The 17,122-nt window shown below is 43.3% G+C and overlaps 11 protein-coding genes across 11 annotated transcripts, besides 22 other annotated features; 2 read left to right on the top strand and 9 right to left on the bottom strand.

Annotated features, from left to right (window-relative positions):
• Positions 1 to 8,999: part of a sequence feature (areas merged during assembly that could not be assigned to a particular haplotype. This can correspond to areas where the two haplotypes were merged or to regions with more than two copies in the genome that were merged during assembly.) that runs on past the window's edge.
• Positions 21 to 50: a microsatellite.
• Positions 139 to 161: a microsatellite.
• On the bottom strand, positions 433 to 1,428 carry Tc00.1047053508479.230 (peroxin-2, putative; the record flags this gene model as incomplete). Its single annotated transcript, XM_815767.1, has 1 exon — positions 433 to 1,428. The coding sequence occupies one exon, from the start codon at positions 1,426 to 1,428 to the stop codon at positions 433 to 435; it is 996 nt and encodes a 331-aa protein (XP_820860.1).
• Tc00.1047053508479.240 (hypothetical protein, conserved) lies at positions 1,644 to 3,482 on the bottom strand (the record flags this gene model as incomplete). The annotated part of the gene is made up of 1 exon (XM_815768.1): positions 1,644 to 3,482. One exon carries the CDS (start codon positions 3,480 to 3,482, stop codon positions 1,644 to 1,646), a length of 1,839 nt encoding a protein of 612 aa, XP_820861.1.
• Positions 3,701 to 3,722: a microsatellite.
• Positions 3,812 to 3,864: a sequence feature (A-rich).
• Positions 4,028 to 5,437, bottom strand: Tc00.1047053508479.250 (membrane-bound acid phosphatase 2, putative; the record flags this gene model as incomplete). Its single annotated transcript, XM_815769.1, has 1 exon — positions 4,028 to 5,437. The coding sequence occupies one exon, from the start codon at positions 5,435 to 5,437 to the stop codon at positions 4,028 to 4,030; it is 1,410 nt and encodes a 469-aa protein (XP_820862.1).
• Tc00.1047053508479.260 (hypothetical protein, conserved) lies at positions 5,770 to 7,098 on the bottom strand (the record flags this gene model as incomplete). The annotated part of the gene is made up of 1 exon (XM_815770.1): positions 5,770 to 7,098. The coding sequence occupies one exon, from the start codon at positions 7,096 to 7,098 to the stop codon at positions 5,770 to 5,772; it is 1,329 nt and encodes a 442-aa protein (XP_820863.1).
• Positions 7,113 to 7,271: a sequence feature (A-rich).
• Positions 7,673 to 8,587, bottom strand: Tc00.1047053508479.270 (hypothetical protein, conserved; the record flags this gene model as incomplete). Its single annotated transcript, XM_815771.1, has 1 exon — positions 7,673 to 8,587. One exon carries the CDS (start codon positions 8,585 to 8,587, stop codon positions 7,673 to 7,675), a length of 915 nt encoding a protein of 304 aa, XP_820864.1.
• Positions 8,797 to 8,831: a sequence feature (AT_rich).
• On the bottom strand, positions 8,891 to 9,469 carry Tc00.1047053508479.274 (hypothetical protein, conserved; the record flags this gene model as incomplete). Its single annotated transcript, XM_815757.1, has 1 exon — positions 8,891 to 9,469. The coding sequence occupies one exon, from the start codon at positions 9,467 to 9,469 to the stop codon at positions 8,891 to 8,893; it is 579 nt and encodes a 192-aa protein (XP_820850.1).
• Positions 9,000 to 9,362: a sequence feature (areas merged during assembly that could not be assigned to a particular haplotype. This can correspond to areas where the two haplotypes were merged or to regions with more than two copies in the genome that were merged during assembly.).
• Positions 9,363 to 10,435: a sequence feature (areas merged during assembly that could not be assigned to a particular haplotype. This can correspond to areas where the two haplotypes were merged or to regions with more than two copies in the genome that were merged during assembly.).
• Tc00.1047053508479.280 (hypothetical protein, conserved) lies at positions 9,705 to 10,808 on the bottom strand (the record flags this gene model as incomplete). The annotated part of the gene is made up of 1 exon (XM_815772.1): positions 9,705 to 10,808. One exon carries the CDS (start codon positions 10,806 to 10,808, stop codon positions 9,705 to 9,707), a length of 1,104 nt encoding a protein of 367 aa, XP_820865.1.
• Positions 10,436 to 11,000: a sequence feature (areas merged during assembly that could not be assigned to a particular haplotype. This can correspond to areas where the two haplotypes were merged or to regions with more than two copies in the genome that were merged during assembly.).
• Positions 10,842 to 10,913: a microsatellite.
• Positions 10,989 to 11,017: a microsatellite.
• Positions 11,001 to 12,141: a sequence feature (areas merged during assembly that could not be assigned to a particular haplotype. This can correspond to areas where the two haplotypes were merged or to regions with more than two copies in the genome that were merged during assembly.).
• Positions 11,018 to 12,811, bottom strand: Tc00.1047053508479.290 (vacuolar sorting protein, putative; the record flags this gene model as incomplete). Its single annotated transcript, XM_815773.1, has 1 exon — positions 11,018 to 12,811. One exon carries the CDS (start codon positions 12,809 to 12,811, stop codon positions 11,018 to 11,020), a length of 1,794 nt encoding a protein of 597 aa, XP_820866.1.
• Positions 12,142 to 12,264: a sequence feature (areas merged during assembly that could not be assigned to a particular haplotype. This can correspond to areas where the two haplotypes were merged or to regions with more than two copies in the genome that were merged during assembly.).
• Positions 12,265 to 17,122: part of a sequence feature (areas merged during assembly that could not be assigned to a particular haplotype. This can correspond to areas where the two haplotypes were merged or to regions with more than two copies in the genome that were merged during assembly.) that runs on past the window's edge.
• Positions 12,819 to 12,855: a sequence feature (AT_rich).
• Positions 12,863 to 12,914: a microsatellite.
• Positions 13,007 to 13,027: a microsatellite.
• Tc00.1047053508479.300 (hypothetical protein, conserved) lies at positions 13,105 to 14,430 on the bottom strand (the record flags this gene model as incomplete). The annotated part of the gene is made up of 1 exon (XM_815774.1): positions 13,105 to 14,430. One exon carries the CDS (start codon positions 14,428 to 14,430, stop codon positions 13,105 to 13,107), a length of 1,326 nt encoding a protein of 441 aa, XP_820867.1.
• Positions 14,469 to 14,523: a sequence feature (A-rich).
• Positions 14,525 to 14,558: a microsatellite.
• Positions 14,662 to 14,715: a sequence feature (A-rich).
• On the top strand, positions 15,071 to 15,784 carry Tc00.1047053508479.310 (hypothetical protein, conserved; the record flags this gene model as incomplete). The annotated part of the gene is made up of 1 exon (XM_815775.1): positions 15,071 to 15,784. The coding sequence occupies one exon, from the start codon at positions 15,071 to 15,073 to the stop codon at positions 15,782 to 15,784; it is 714 nt and encodes a 237-aa protein (XP_820868.1).
• Tc00.1047053508479.320 (hypothetical protein, conserved) lies at positions 16,057 to 16,941 on the top strand (the record flags this gene model as incomplete). Its single annotated transcript, XM_815739.1, has 1 exon — positions 16,057 to 16,941. The coding sequence occupies one exon, from the start codon at positions 16,057 to 16,059 to the stop codon at positions 16,939 to 16,941; it is 885 nt and encodes a 294-aa protein (XP_820832.1).
• Positions 17,088 to 17,115: a sequence feature (AT_rich).

Below are 17,122 nucleotides of genomic sequence, written 5' to 3' on the forward strand. Positions count from 1 at the left end.
AAAAGCACTGCAACCATCAAATATATATATATATATATATATATATATATCAAAAAGAAAGGAATATAAATAAATAAAAGTAAAGAAGAAACAAATGCCAAAGTTCACACAGAAACACTTCAATTATGTCACATACACAAAGAAAAAAAAAAAAAAAAAAAGATAGTGTATATATCTTCCTTTTTTTATGTCTAAAAACATCCACGGCCCTTCATCACGGCAGACCCAGCAGCTGATATCCCACAATATCATTTTAGACTAGAGAAATAAAAAAAAAAAATTTCACACCTCCTCAAATATTTTTATTTTGTTCATTTCCCTTTTCACCACCAGTGGTATTTTCTTGGTACCTCTTCGGATCCTGTATAAAGAGACCCCATGTTCCCTCTCTGCGCACCCCATTCTTGCTCGAAGGCTTGTTTTTGCTGGATCTCACTGCAAGGGGAACGCGGTGTGAACAGTGGTCCCACAGCGGAGACAGCGGAACGACCCAGCAAGTCTGGGATCCAGCAGTCGACTTTTGATGCAGTAGTAGCAGTAGAGATGCCCACAGTTCGAACGTTGTCCAATGGTCGGATGAGAATGACAAGCACAGCAGACATTATCACCTAGCGTCAAACTTCCCGAGGGCGATGTGAAGGCCTGCAACGAGCGTGTCAAACGACTAAGGTACCGCCCAATGTTCAGCACAGCTAAAAAGGAAGACCACGTCTGCCACATGACATGCTGATTTAGATACATCAGGTTTGTGACCCGCTGTGTGCTCTGGCTGCCATAAACCAGCCGAAGCGAAAGCAGGCGCTCAACAAGGGTGCGGTACTGTGCTGTGGCAAGAAAGTGCAGTGTGTGAAGCAGCGAAAAAGCCGCCCATGCAGTGGACGCTAGCCGAATGGTTTTCGCCACACGGGCCCGGAGAGAGCCCGGGCTCTCACCTTCCCAGTCCTCCTCCATGGATTTTCGCTGCAGCTTCCGCACAAGGTAGGGGACCAAAATGGTCAGTATGGCGTGAACCAGGAGTCGGCCACGCGTTGGTGCAAGGGAAGGCACGAGCCTCACCACAGATGACTGTCCATTCTCCAACGCTTTCGTCTCATCACGCATCACGATGTTCCCCAAACGATCCCCTATGGATTGTGAGCGTCTCCACGTAGAGCCCCAGTACAGAATGACGTCAAGAAAAAACACCAGTTCATCCTGATACGCGTAACGGTACGACTGAAGCGCATCCAAATCAAATATATCAAACAAACTACTGCGCAGGATGTCCACTAATTCCGCCTGTGTCTGCAGGGCACCCAACTGAAACACCCGTAGCACATGATTCTCTGGGAGTGCTGTGAATGTCTGGGAGGTAGGGAGTGCCCCCTGTTGCTTCATCACCATCGCCAGTGGGAACTGCGCCCCCGCAGAATCCACAACCCACGACATCAGCGGTATTGTAATTAGTCACCCAACAAACACTAAACAAACACACACACACATACAAAAAAAATAAAGGAAGCTCGTTCAATGGTCCAGAGGCAGTATTTAGAATAACGTGTAAAAAAATACAGTAGAGAGAAAATAACAACAATGAAAGGACATGACATTAAAAAGAAAAAAAAAATGCAAAAAAAAAAGGCAGCTACGAGGCAGTCCGCAGACTAAAGAACACTTCCCTCAGTACTAGTTCTAAGAAACTCCGAAATCACGCTCATTGGGTTTGATTGCCCGATAAGCTGGCGGTCTAGGAGTGCCTCGATTCGCTCAATGCTTTCCTCACCATCAGCCTTCAGCGAATTGCACATACTCGCCTCCTCCTCGCGGCTCACCTCCAGTGACTGTTGCAAAATAATCTCTATGCACGCAATCTGCTCATGAATGGCTGTATTGCTGCTCTTCAGTTCTTGAAGTGCAACATTCAGCTGCTCCACAACACCTGCGGCCTTCGTTTGGGAATCCAAAAGGCGTTGCTCTATGCTCTGAATGCTCTCTTCCACGCCCCCTCTGAGCGTGTCACGGACACCGTCGTTGGCCACATGCCCCTCATCAACCATCCGCTGAATGTCGTCCATCGATGCCTTGAGGATGGCCGCAACCTCCTCTTGTCTACACTCATGTTTACTGTTGATTAGCTGCTTCATCTTTTCAAGCACCATACTCGCATTTTCATCGGATGCCTTCATAATCTTCTGAAATACTGCCAATACTTGGGAGTCGCCACCCGTCAGCTGGAGAGAATCCGATCGCTGTCTCTTGGTCCCCCCGCCAATGGGTGCGTTGTGGGACGCGGAGGTAGTCACGGCCTCAGCCTCGGCACCGGAACGGGCGCCGTTTCGTTTGCGTTCCTTTTTGGCCTCCAGTGCAGAGACAATCCAAGAACGTATGCGGGACTCCTTGAAGAGGGCAAGCTGGTCCACTGTCATAAAAAGCACAATCGTGTCCTCGCCCGCCGCGCGGTTCAAGAGTGCCTCGAGCTTCGTCGGAAACTCATCAAGACGAAACACAACCCGTCCATCCTTTCCAAGCGTCACTGACCGGATCGAATTGTAGGGAATAGTGACATTGTCGGCATTGCTTGACGTCACCAGCACAACAAAGTAGTTCATTGTGAAATAGGAAAAGGTGTTTTCCATAATCGTCGTGTAAGCGACATCGGCACGGCTCAATGGAAACAACAATATGTCTTCCCTCCCAGCGTTGATGTTGTGCAGCAATTCCACCATTTTCGTAAGAAGAGTGGAGTCGTTTGGCAACTGGCGGATATCCTCCAGTACCTGCGGACGGAGACGACTGCAAATGTGTGGCAGAAGTGACTTGTTGTGGCGCGAAAGACGAAACAAGAGCTCGATGCACTGCAACTGGAAGAAGACATCAACGCTCAACGCACAGCAGTCAGCCAAGAAATCCCACGAGGTAATTCTCTGTTTATTCTGCTTGGACCCTTTCACCAAATTAATGAGGGCCGTTGCGGCTGCACGTTGAGCCAAAAAACCCGCATGTGCCTCCTCAATGCTGCGACGGTACATGTCATCCAACATGTACACAAGTCCCTCCATGAACAATGCACCACATGTGTCTTTAATGCAACTGCCATCGCACAGACTCCCAACAACCTGTACAAGCTCAATAACGGCTGGACATTGCACAGGAAAAGCCCGTTGCTCCACCGCCACGCGAAAAATATCGCGTAATGTCTGCAGAAGGGCACCATTTTCCCCAAACGTCGCTATGCCTTTCCCAAAGGAGGCCGCGCTGTGGGCAAGACCCTCCGAGAAAAGCTTAAAAAGGACACAAAACGCATCGGCTTCCCGCGATGCCAGCGCCTCCTCCGCCCGGAGTAAAATGAAGGAGGCCTCCTTGAAGATACTCTGCACCTCGACATCATCCAGATTCTCTGGGCGTCGCAGAATGGCATCAACGGCGCCCGGAAGAGCGCCAAGCGGCGTGGCAATGATGTCATGCATGTTGATGCGGTTCTTCGTGGGCTGCCTTGACTTCATTGTGGAGGCGTTCAAATCACACCCACCTTTTCTTCCCTTTGCTCCACCACTCTTTTTCGCTGCTGTTGTTGTTTTTTTTTGTTTTCTATTGCTCTATGTTCTGTTTGCCCCTTGTGTTGCTGTTCCCCTCTCCACACCTCCGCCTTCAATCAAACTCGTGCAAAAACGTTGCGTCGCGCCTTCTCCACGGGAGCGCTGGCAGTCCACTGGCATTCGCAATATATATATATATATATATATTTAGGGGAAGCCAACAAAGCAAGGCAAAAAAAGAGGGAAAAAAAGAAAAATAAGGCGTGCAAATAAAAGGCCTTGCCAAAGACACACAGAAAATATAAATAAATAAAAATAAAAATAAAAATAACGATAATAACAAAAATAATACTACCAATGATAATAATAACGGTAATGACAACAGCGATTTTGAAGGTTCATCATTCCTTGCGTCATCTTACTTCGTAATTGTAAGAAAAAGAGAGAAGCAAGCTCCAAAACAAAAACGCACGCACTCGCCATTAAAATATTTCCGTAAATATCGCTTACATTTAGGCATTGGTTTCTCCAGCCCCCATTTGCACAAAACGCCGACGACGCACCTCCTTCTCCTCAGTTTTTTGAAGCAAAAGGGAAATGAGAAAACCAACAATTAGACCCACAGCCCCACCACACACACCCGCAACAATAGACGCAAGGGTATAATCTTTCGTAAATTTTCTTCTAAAAAATGAGAAGCAGGTGTAGTTACGCGAGGCATCCAATCCTGCATTGGGCCCACAGGCCCCAATTGGGCAGTACTTGCGGTAGTACTGGCAGTGCTCACTTGGCACAGTTTCCAGCACGTCACAGCCATCCTCCGGACGAAGGTAGCAAAAAGGGTCCGCCACAGTCGGCCTTGAGCGGTTCACGTAGCGCCAAACATCATTCAATGGACAAGTGGATGCCATATACTCTGCACCCTCAAACGTCTTACAGCGCACCGTTATGGGAAGTAAACCCGAAACGTAGTCCAGGCTGGATCCCGCCTCTTGCTGAGGCTCTGCGTAGGTGAAGGAAACGTTTCCGTTGCTGTACGTTGTCACCGCCAACACGGAACCGAAGCGGGGAAGCCACCTGGGATTCGTGTCACCCAGTTGGATGGCACCCAGGGCGTTAAGCAAGCCCAATATGGTAGAATCATGAACAGAGTAATGGCAGACTTTCTTCTCGCCTACCTCCGCATCGTGTAGCACCTTCGCGGCCAAGGCGTAAGCTGGCGAGCCTATGACGGCGTAAGGATCCTCCGAATTAAATCCGTATGTGTGTTTATTCCAACCATACACAATAGGCAATAGTTTTTCTTGAAAGAGCGTCTGAAGCTGTTTGGGTAACCTCTTTTCACTGATCCTGGATTGTAAAGCGTCCGCAGCAAAAAGAGCGCATTGCATAGGCTTTTCCGCGCACCAACTGCCAAATTCATTAGAAAGCATTTCAATATCGTTTGTGGATAGCATCCCCCGTGCCAGCGCATCGTTATTCCAGTACGCAAAGAACCACTGAGGACGCGCATACACATTTGGAAAGTTGTGGTTGAATCCCAGAAGCCAATCCGTCTCCGCTGGTACATGCCTCACAATTGGAAGAAACTGAGAGCCTTTGTTGAAGAAGGCACGCAATACACCATGCGCCGATTGGATGCAATTATCAAAATATTCTGAGAATGTATCATACATGGCAGGGTCGTAGGACGTGATGAAAGTGCCGTACGTCGCCCGCAGCAGTTTCCCAAGGTTCAGCATCATTATCTCACCGTTTGGCGTCAACTGCGTGGCGTCCCTAAGTCCCATGTTGGGAAAAAGCGGCTCAGACCGCGCACCGTGACGGTGCAAAATGCTGACATGTGTAATAGCCGCATTGGCATCCATCACAGGAGCCAGTAGTAACGCCAAAACAAGAAACAAAAAGCGCATGCGAAGCATTCCTTACAACAGCAAAACAACAAACAAACAAAAAAAAGCTTATTAATGAAGACCACTGGCAAAGCGGAAAATACATCCGTTAATTAGAAGGGAAAACAAAAACAAAATAGCAATGAAAAAAGAAATAAATCAAAAGAAGCTAACATTTATATTTTTTCAAAAATATAAATACGTATCAAAGTGACGCCGTTTGATAATTTTATTTTGGGCTCTTGCATTTAACCATGAATACAAGTGTAATGCGCACAAGGAAAAAAAAAAAAAAAGGAAGCAATAAAAATAAGGGGGCGCAAGGATGCCGCCGAGAAAAATTAATCGAACGTGCTTGGGTGTCATGTGATGCGCTCAACTTCCCATCTTGTTTCTTCATTCAGTTGAGTTAGTGCATTGGACCAGCGCGTCAAAGCCTGAAGCCGCTCCTCCTGCGGCCCGGCCAACTGCTCCTTTTGCATAATAATTACGTGTTCCTCATCATCGAGAGCGGCATGGAGATTACCCTCCATCACCGCCCTGACACACAGTCGCTCTACCTCCTCTGCGTCCACACATAATACCTCCTCCAGACGTTTTATATAAAGACGCTGGTACGGCGCCAAGTACGCCGCAAGAGCCTGTAGGCGGAGCTGCTCCAGCACAAAGTCCAGGCAGGATTGCAGCACGGAATCGGCCTCAAAAGCTTCTCGGTAGAAAGCCATAACTTCGAGAAATCCGCGAACATCATTCGCGGCAAAAGACCTCATAAGTGTTGCAACGGGCACGATTTCAGGCGTTTCCTCGTACACTTTTGTTTCTTGCCTGGCAAACGGATCAATAGTGGATCCACCAAGCATGCGGGTCAGCACGAGGTACTTCAGGCAACCTATCTTTCGAGGGTCACCGGACTCGTTGTAGTGCAGAAATGCATCCGAAAAGGCCCGAAATGCCGATTGCCAGTCACGAAAATGAATGTACATCTTTCCACCGCACTCCATCACACCGCCCATCACGCGGGATGGGGGAATCGTGTTGATAATAGAGGTTGCCAGAAAGAAGGTTTCCCGCATAGAACTGTAATCATTTTTTTTGGAGTATATTCCTAGCAACAACGCGTATGAGAGAAACAATTGGGAACTTCTCTTGAGAGCAAATTGATCTTCCTCTTTACACCACTCTAGTACTACTCCCATTTCCTCCAGCGCGGCATCCAGAGCATTCGACTCGAGTAACAGCGTCGCATGTTTAAGTTTTGCGTTAAACCACAGTTTACCAAAAGAACCCATGTCCCTTGAAGTGACCTCAATGGTGGTTTCCAACATACGCCGGAGATATTCTACAGGCACACGCTGTGCCTCATCAATAAGCTTTGTCATGGCTTTCTGCAATTGAGCCTTGCTCACACACTTTTGGCTAAAGGTGGAGACCTTGTTGTAATAGCTCAGCATCTCTTCATAGGATTCAATGCGTCGACAGACCCTTACAAGCATCTTGAATGCCTTGAACGTCCACTTTCCTCCCACCGGATCGTCGCGCTCGACGCCACGCAGTCCAGCAGCACACTGCTCTGGCATGGTGTCCATCATGGACTTTGCCGTCACGTAGGCGTTTTCCAGCGCTGCCTCCCACGTCTCCTCCTCCTCATCGCCATAATTTTCATCGTAATAGTAGTAATCCTCCTCTTCCATCCCTCTCTCCGGCTACAGAAACAGAAACAAAAACAAAACAAAACAAAGGAGTGGGATGAAAATAAAAAAATAAAAAGGTAGATAAATATAAACAATCAAAAAAAGAAAAGTCCGTCAAAAGAAAAAGGTACACGAAAAAGATGTAAATACACAAATAGAGGAGAAAAAAGAAGTATCCAAAAGCCTCTTCACCCACTATGGTTTCTAACGCCTCTATACAACGCATTGCCTACATTGTTGACAGAGTAAACATTCATCTTTTGGTTGTTATTGTTTTCTTTTCTTTTTTGCCATGTCTCTTTGTGTGACTCCCAGATTTTCTCTCTTTTTTTTTTTTGCTTGCTGATTCTGTGAGTTTTCCTTCGGCCTTTCCAGGAGGCCTCAGCCACATGGAGGCGGCATATCCGTTATATTATACATCAAAGTGGTTGAACTGTTCTAATTTCAATTAAAAGAGAAGAGAGGGAATTGAAAAAGAAAATAAACACATCAATCCATAAAATGCAAGTTATTTTCTCTCATCTTCCTTACATATCCTTTTTTTTTCTTGTTGTTTTGACCGCTTTCTAGACGACTAGCTGAACACACAGCTTTCGTAAGTCGGCACCATGTACTTTATATTGATGTACGCATCATCGCCGCCATGCAGCTCCAGCAGTTGAAGTGTCTCCTCCACCAAGTCACCTACATCGTCGCGTTTCCTCTGACCAAAATCAATCGTATCTCCGCGGACACGGTTCTTGTGGCGACTTTTAAAGAGATTTAGCATTGGGAGAATCTGCCGGTAGTATGGAACGAGCGCTTCGCCAATGAGGTCGCCACTGACCAACAACTGTTGAAGGATACGAAGGGTAGCGCAGATAATCTCTGGATGACGAGTGTTTAGTGCCGTCTTGATGGGAATAATAAGCTGCGGAATGGTTGGAAGAATCTTCGCACCTCCACGCTTAAGAAGATCCAAGCAGCCCTGACGGGCAAGAAACATGTACGGTTCCTCTGTTTCGCGTATGCCATCAAAAAAGATGGGGAGGTAATGATGGTAATCCAGTCGCTCCACCTCTACCTTCCAGTCAATGCTGGGCCGGCTCCCATGTGATACGGCTAACGGCAGGTCACCGCGATCATAGTACCGACGAAATTCAGTAGGGGGGATCATACGACGCTTAAATGCACCAGCCTTTGGTGGCTTACTGTCACCCGCACCATTGGTCGAAAAGGCATCGGAGTTGGTATTGTTGGGACGACCCTTGTACAGAGAACTTGTCGCTCCGCCAAAGCCGTGTCGCGTGCCGGGATAGGCAAACTTAACCCCACGCAATGAAACTGGCTCCTCCTCATCGCGTGATTTCACGACATCGGCACGAGTTTTCTTTGGGGCGTAGCCGGGAGGGAAAGCGCCAAACGGACTTTTTCCTGCCGCCTTGTTATAACGTTTTAACGCCGGGTCGCGTTTTGTACCCTTCACTATGGGTTGAATCTCGTAGCTCATCCTCTCTCTGGCAGTGCTTTGCTTTTCCTTTTATTATTCTGCAGCAGTGCAGAAATAGGCGGTAAACACTTCAAAGATGGGAAAAGAGAAAAGAATATTTGAAAAGACCGCTAAACAGAGAAACAAAAAAAGCAATAGTCACATTTCATTCGAAACACACACAAAAACAGGAAAAAAAAGAAAAACCAGCGGATGATAATATAATTCCCATATATATTTTTTAAATTATTATTTCATTTTTATTGGCATTTCTCTGGTTTTCACACCTTGGTTAAACTTGGCAATTTCACAAGACAAAAAAGATCACTTTTGCACATTTGAGCTCTCATTATCCGTCGGGGGTTCAACCTGATAATCGTCCCCAATTCGCACAAAGGATTCCCCTTTCTCCCGTAACAATTGTTCTATGTTCTTTGCCTCATCTACAAACCACCCAAGGTTGTCGGCAAGGAGATGTCGCACCTCACAGGAGGGACATTGGACAATTACTATACCCTTTGTATAGGCATGCTTGCTGAATTTCTTTACCATGCGATGATCACAACGCCCACACGTAAAGGCCGCCACCATATCACCAGACTTTGTGCCGATACCAGTACCACCCATTTTGGACTGCGGTTGTTGCTCAGGATGTTGCAAGGCGTCAAAAATAAGTCTTTGATCATCCTCTGACAGCCCTCGAAACTGTTCCTGAAGCCTTTCGTATGCCTCAATTTTTGATGAGAAAGTCTCTGTATTTTCTGTCCCAGGCAAATTTGATATGGATGCATTTATTACCCCGGTCTTTTCTCCGCAGAAACGCCCAAAGAAGCACAGCACATCCCGGTTTTTTTTCCATAATGGCAATACGGGCCTCACAGGCAAATGCAAGCACCTGCGCATATGGTGTCTACAAAATTTTCACCTGTGTTCAAACGCATCAATTGTTCACTACGCAGGAATGAAAATTCAACGAGAGAGAAAAAGAAGACAATCATCCATAGAAAAAAAGAAGAATGGAATTATAATTGTACATTTTAATCCACAAAAAAAAAAAAAAAGCTTTTGCGTGTTTTATGTGTCTGTGTGTGTGTGTGTGTTGCCACCATCCACCAGCGTCTCAAACAAAAAAAAAAGCCTACTTACTGTCTTTCATAAGTGTCTCAACACAAACACCCTTGCCAGAGAGTTGCCTCACCTTTGCCTTGTGTTTACTGCTGTTTATGTGCTCATTGTATTGTCCAGCCTTCTTAAACTGTTTTTTGCAAGCAGGACAGTTAAGCTTTGGCCCGCCGTTATCGTCTTCATTATCGCCCTCTAGCATTGCAAATCCATCAGCATTACTGCCCTTGGATTTTCGCATCTTTTCCACTTGGCGTTGCTTTTCGTAGAGCAACTCCAATGTCCGGCCGTCCATGGTTTCCCCTCTGTCGATTCGAGCCCGTTCTTCCTCTGCTTCCTTCTCAGCTGCAGCCAACCAAATTCTTTCATTTGCTTCACGACGTCTTATTGCTTGTTCCAAACGCTTCTGCTCCTTCTCCTCTGCTATTCGGCGCTCTTCTTCTTGTTGGCGAGTCATCTCAGCCTCTACCCTAGGGTCACGACGGTAAACAAAACGAGCAAGACTTTGTACAGTTTGTACGTATTCTTTTTTAGCAGCTGCCCTTGCCTTTTGATTAATCCGTTCAGCCATTCGCCTGGATGCACGATCAGGAACTTCGTTTATCTTGTATTCATCCTTCCATGCAAAGTTCTTGAAGGAACTAAAATTTTTCCAATAAGAATAAAACTCAGCCACACTATTCCAATCCGTCAAACTATCACCAAATCGAGGCCAATCTTTCGCACGAGTCTCGTATTCACTCTCATCCTCTATTAATTGATCAAATACCCCTCGATAAACACTAAAAAACTCTCCTTCGCCATCACCAAAGCCATCATAGCATCTAGAAGAGAAGTAACCGTAAAGATTGATATCATTTGTGGAAACATCGGTCTCTCCTCCATTTAAAATACTTTCCCGATGAGCGTCGTACCACGCACGCTCCTCCGAATCACTCAGGATGGCATATGCATTCTGAATTTCCTTAAATAAGGCAACTGTATTGTCCACATTTCCATAATTCTTGTCTGGATGATGGAGGAGAGCCTGCTTCTTGTAGGCACGACGAATATCGTCGAGTGACGCTTTTCGGTCGATTTCAAGCACCTCGTAGTAGCAACGCTTAGGCGGATCCGACATCTCTTTCCCCCTTCCTAGCCACTTCTTCTTTTTTAATAATAATAATAATAATAATAATAATAATAATAATAATAATAATAATAATGGTAATAAAAAAAAAAATAAACAAAAACCTATATCTTTATTATTTGACAGTAGGACTCTTAAGACAAGAGTACATATATCTATACAAAGTAACACAAAAAAAAAAAAAAAAAAAAAAAGAGAAATTACATCGGCGTAAAAAAGGGTAACAAAGAACCTATCATCTGTCCGCCGTTCGTTATGTTAGTCGATGCTATTAAAATGCGCCTTGCTTTACCAGCGTCAGCTAATTTCTCCTGTAGATAACGCAAGGCGCTAATTTCAGCATATGTGATACCCCCAATAATAAATACCATCGTTATTGGTGTACCCCCTGGCGTTTCAACCTCATTACGAATTTCGGCCTTTTCACCCGGAATCAATTCCGTAACATCCGTTGGTGTATTCCAAAGCTCAGGATAGCTAATCATATTCTCTAAAAGACGCACAGTCAAAGATGCATACCCGCTGTATGCGTAGGCTATGTCATTTGGTTGCTGTTCTTGTAATGCATCGTACCATAATTTAAGATGTTTGCGAATAGCAGAAAAGTTGAGTTGTTTGCCGTCATGTTTTGTGATCAAGCCACTACGCTCCAAGGCCAAAAATGCTGCTAAACCCTGTGGAATTCCATAAGACAACATTATATTCTCCCTAAAGAAATCGTATGTTTTGCTTTTAAGTCCTCCATTTACAATGGAAAACATGGAAATAAGTCGCAAAACATCTGTAATAGATGCAGTCTTATTAATAAGTTCCTCTATATAATCTATTACTTCACGCTCATTCACCTGTTGAATAATACTCTGTTCCATAGCTATCCGTCTTCGAAACTCAATACTTTGTGTTCTTTTTCCTATCTCAGTTGCTACGGCAGTATGTATACCTATTAAACGGTGCATTTCCTGCATTTCGGGTAATCCCTTCATAAATTCCTTTAGCTCTTTGAGTTGTTGTACTTCTTTTCGACGTTCGTAGCTCTTTTTTATCCAAACGGACTTATTGTAAAGAGTGGAACCAACGTTTGTAAAATTCTTATCACGAATTTCTCCATAAATTTTATCGGTGTGATTCAAAAAAACTCGATGCCCTGTTTCAATTTTTGCACCCTCACCCAAATTAAATGGAAAACTTACATAACCAGAATCGATATTATAAAATTCATCGATAAGTCCTTCATATGTTAATTGAGTTAGTAGCGGAGTTAACAAATCCAGCGCCCTATCCAAAATGAACAATGAATCAATCTCAGGAGTAAGACCTGTCAGGAATTCAGATCCCATTTCACTCTGCATACGACCAAGCATTTGTACCACCTTTGCCGCTCTGGTTCCTTTACCTCTAATCAAAGAAATTGCCCCAAAATGAGATGTTTGAAGCTTCAGTAACATTCTTGCAATCCATTGAAGCACTGTAATATCCCCATCAGCAATTAAATGCTTCAAGGCCAAAGGTTGTTGCATGGAAAGAAGGTCATCCTCCAATGGTATCAGGTCAAAATCAAATTCTCCTAATCTCAATCCGGGCAAGGAACGCAAAAGTTGATATTCCTTTCCAAGAATGTGCTCAATAATGAGGGGCTTACGCGGGACAAAAAAAACAGATATTGATGTCTTAGCGTGCTTTTGTGCATAGGTGAGGACATTTACAACCAATGACCGAATGTTTTCTAAATCAGGATTCATAATAAAAACAGCATGCTGTGCAGACGCAAGAACGATCTCTGCCTCATAAGGAAATGCACCTATCACACCATGGTCTTTTGAAAAAAGCTCTTTAGACACGCCAATCGCCTCAAATGTTGATAAAAGATGAGGAGAGATATATAAAACCTTTGTGGACTTAGCACCGGAGTCAAGAGAGTCTAATAGAGAAGATAGTTCAGTTTTTATGACTTCCCGAATACTACTTAGCCTCAAAAACTCACTCCTTAAGCCCATTGCACCGTAAATATTTTTAATATATATATTTTTTTATATTTAAAGAAGTTTAAGAAAAAAAAAAAAAAAACGTAAAAAAAAAAAAAAAAGCAAAAAAAAAAAACAGCAATGAACCAGAAAAGTAAAAGAAAAGGTTTATGCTCCTTAAGGTAAAAAAACTTTCGCCAAAGCTTGTTATCTTCGTGGGTAGTAATGTTTTTTTTTTTTTTTTTTTTTGCTGGGTAATCAGCTAAAAGCAACAAACAAAAGCATAACCTCGAAAAAAAGGGAAAAAAGCCTCATTCTCGGTTTAACTAGTGCGTTATCCAGCGGAAAGAGCCAACAACCAGTATTAACTTCTCAGAAAGGGCAGAATGTGTACTTACAAGAAGATTGACACCATGTGCATCAACACCTTGAACTCTCGCCAATGCGAATGGTGCAAGAGAAAGAACGTCTTTATCACTTATTGTGGATGATTCAAGCAAAGCACCCACACAACCAACTATCGCCTCCAACGAATCTTGCTCAACAACGGTGACAACTGCATGGCTATCGTTATCCTTCAATAAAAGGATTTCAATGCTTGAAAAAGACTTATTAATCTCTGAAGGTTGTAGGTCGATAGCACCACCACCAAAAAAATATTTTTCCAATTTTGATGACAAATATTCCGATCCAGCATCCATCGGAGGGTAATGAAAGGATTGAGAGAGCCTATCAATACGTGTGCTCACAGAAGAATGAGAATTCATTGGGTTTTGCATTTTCATAATCCGCTCCTGAAGTCCAGAAAAAAGAAAATCATCACCAATACAGAGAACATGAGAAATATTAAAACGCCTTAAAAGATTCTCCACAAATAGAATACCACTAATGCCTTTCAATTCTGGAATTACAACTACGGCACCACTAGATGCAGCTATCCCACCCAAATGCCTAGCAATTCTACCATTAACACAAGTTAACAACAAATTAGTATAGTGCGTATATGGCGCAAACATATTCCATTCACCTGAGCCACTCCTGATCTGAGGTTCAGTTGAGCCGGTAAAAAAACAAACGGAAACAGGACCTGTCGTTGTCTCCTCATCCAGAGTCATAGGATACTCAATGACTCCAGCACACAAGGTTCCAGGTGCCCCAAGCATTTGTCCTATACCACAATCTAGATCTACCAATTGAGGACACCAGCCGGTTCGAGCCGCATAGTTACAAAGTGTTCTTGCAATGGCGTGTTTCTCTGTATCATTTTTTCCACAAATAAGAACAATGGGTCCAAATAAGGAATTTTTATCGGCCATTGTGCGTGCATCGTGTATAATACAATGATATTCGACCACTGGTCTTAAAAAAGGTGGTATTGTAGAGCGATAACAATTCAGAATAAGCTGCTTAGGTCCCTCAATGCGTATAGAAGCATTGTTCCATGCAAAGATAGAAAATACCATTCCAGGTAACAAATTATATGATACATCCACAAGAGCAGGGGCACCCAACACATCCACTCGAGGTTCCACACCACCCGTCAGGGAAAGAACCTTCAAATTCGCCGAGCAACGCTTCGTTTTGTGGGGAACTGAAACCACTAGCTCCGATCCCGCGCTTAAAAAAGTAGTGGCTGCCTCAACGCCCTCCATTTACGCTAACCAAATGAGCAAAAGCAGCGACGCAATTTAAAAAAAAAAAAAAGAAAAAACTACAAAAAATCATAAAGGAAACAACAAAAGAAAGATAATAATAATAATAATAATAATAATAATAATAAAGAAATTCATTAACTTTGAAAGCCAGGCGTTCTACCTACGGTAGAAAAAAAAAAAAAAAAACGACGCAGCCCTGGAGAGGGAATTTCTCCCGCGCAATCGGCCAAATAAAGAGAGGAAAAAAGCAAAAGAAAAACACAAATAAAAAAGAAAAAGGAACACGCACACGCACACACAAAAAAACGTAAAGAGCGGGCGCCGCCGACGAACCCGCCCCCGCCGGAAAAAAGGAAGAGGCAAAAGAGGCGGCGGCCGCGCGACACAGAGAGAAGAGGCGGACTTGGGGTTCGCTTCCCCCTTCCTTCCGTTTTCTTCATTATAATTGGTGGGGTTTGGGGGGCGGAGACGCACTTTTCCGTGGAAGTGCGTTGCTTGTTCTTGGCTTTCTTTGTTGTAGTTTTTCTTTTCCGCGCCGTATGTGTTTATTACTGCGAGGTCGTCTTTTTTAAATACATATATATAATTTCCCATTCGCTTTTGTCACGTTAGTTTTGTTTTGTAGGGGGCTGGTGAAATGTTTAGAATTTCACCTTCGTTGGCCTGGAGGCGGACAGCGGCTTTCTATCTACGGGCGGGTAAACTTGGCCAATATGAACGGGAAGCCTTTGAAGCGCGGAGAAGACTAGAGGAATCGAAAAACTATCCCGGACCAATTCGTTCGGCAACTCCAGGAGACACTCGTTTTTATGCAGGAAGCTTGGAATCGATTCTTCAGGATAACGATAGACACTATTGGAGGGCTGTGATAGATGATCCTCAAGTGCAATATGTTATTCCTTTAAGAATTCGATTTAAGTTATTTACTTGGGTCACAACTGGTTGGGAACAAAGACTACATATTGTGCAAACAATGGCACCAAGAGATATCACAATTGCTCGACTTATTGAGCTTGTTACTATCGAAAATCAGTCTCCATACCTTTGTTCTTCTACTTTTACTCTTGCTGTTGATGGAAAGGAATTGGATCCTGATAAAAGCTTGTCAGATTACGGAATTACAGAGCACTCTCGCATCGATGCAATAGAAAAACTGGACCACTTGCTCCATAAAGACAGTGAAAGACCATTGGACTGGACAGTAGATGAGATGACTACAGAGTGCTTAAAACGTAGCCCATACAAGGAAATGGGCATGCAGCCTCAACCGAATCTGGCTCCACGTTACGAAGCGCGTCCCAAGGGATATTTTGGGCGTAATAACTATAGTGGCATGAAGCAAGAATCATGAACGCGCACAAACAGAAAAAGCAAATACCAAGGAGAAAAAAAGGCGAAAAAAGAAATTGAAATGAGAAGGGAAATGAATTGATGGCTTTTTTTTTTTGTTATTTTTTTTTTGATATTGTTTTTCTATATTTGCTGATGAGTTATATTTTTTCTAAATGAATTCTAGTATATATATGCAATACATATTCTTTTAATGTTCGTCATCTTTTTTTTGTTGTTATTGAAAGAGAGACGAGGGGGGAAAGAAAATCTCCTCTTGTTTATTCAATTATAATGGAAATTAGGAAGACAACAGAGAATGTCTTGGCAATTGCGGATGATGTCATCGCTTTAATAGCTAATGGTTGCCCATTGAATGAGGTAAAATGTGATCAGCATCTCAATATGTTTATTCAGTCACCAGTATCTACTAATAGGGTGGACAAAGCGATTCAGACTGAGTACTATACTGTGGCTAGGGCGGTTCAACATTGCAACTTGACAAAAAGCATTGCAGTACAGAATATATCATTAAGTGCAGATCTGGGTACACAGACAGATTCTTCCGTGATCTCTTCAGCAGTCCAAACAGAACCGGATATGTCCCATACTTTTATTCAAGAAGCTTTTAAAAAGGCTAACAACATTATCATTTCACGATTTGTAAATATAGAAGAGATGTGGATGAATCTACTCAACCGTTTACATCGCTTTAATTTAGAATTTAGAAGATTATCAACCTCCTTGGATTCCGTTAGAAGGTCACGTGATTTTTTTGAAGAAAAATTAAGGCAATCTCAGTGGGTTCTCAATGTTTATGCATTAGTAGAAGAAGAAATTGAGGCTCGTCGTGATATTTCCGAAGAGGAGCAAGGATCACGTTATAATATTGCTTTAATGGCGAGTTGTGTTATGATTGGATTTCATAGAGAATGCGAAAAAGACCTTTTAGTTACTCGAAATGAGTTAATTGAAAAGTTAAATGATATAGATGCTTTGCGGAGACAGCTTTCTGATATTCATGAGGGTAATACCATTTGCACTACCACAGATAAATCTGAAGTCTGCAACTGTGTATCTGAAAAAAAACTTACCGAGCATGCGGATGACCTTGAATCTACCGAGGAAATGAAAAGACTTTTGACGGAATGTTGGGTGGTTTTGGGTCAGGACATCTAGTTTTAGCCTGTATTTGTATTATTTTTATTCCATTCATTAAATAGGCGACAGCAATGAATTTGAAGGGAGTCCCAAAAAAAAATTTTATTTATCAATGTATTACGATTTAATATGGCCTTTAAAATTTGTTTGCTCCTATTGCCGTCTTTTTTTTTTTTTTTTTTAGTAATTATTCCTTATA

The sequence above is a fragment of the Trypanosoma cruzi genome, genomic scaffold (assembly GCF_000209065.1).
Source record: "Trypanosoma cruzi strain CL Brener 1047053516867 genomic scaffold, whole genome shotgun sequence".
NCBI classification, from domain to species: Eukaryota; Euglenozoa; class Kinetoplastea; order Trypanosomatida; family Trypanosomatidae; genus Trypanosoma; species Trypanosoma cruzi.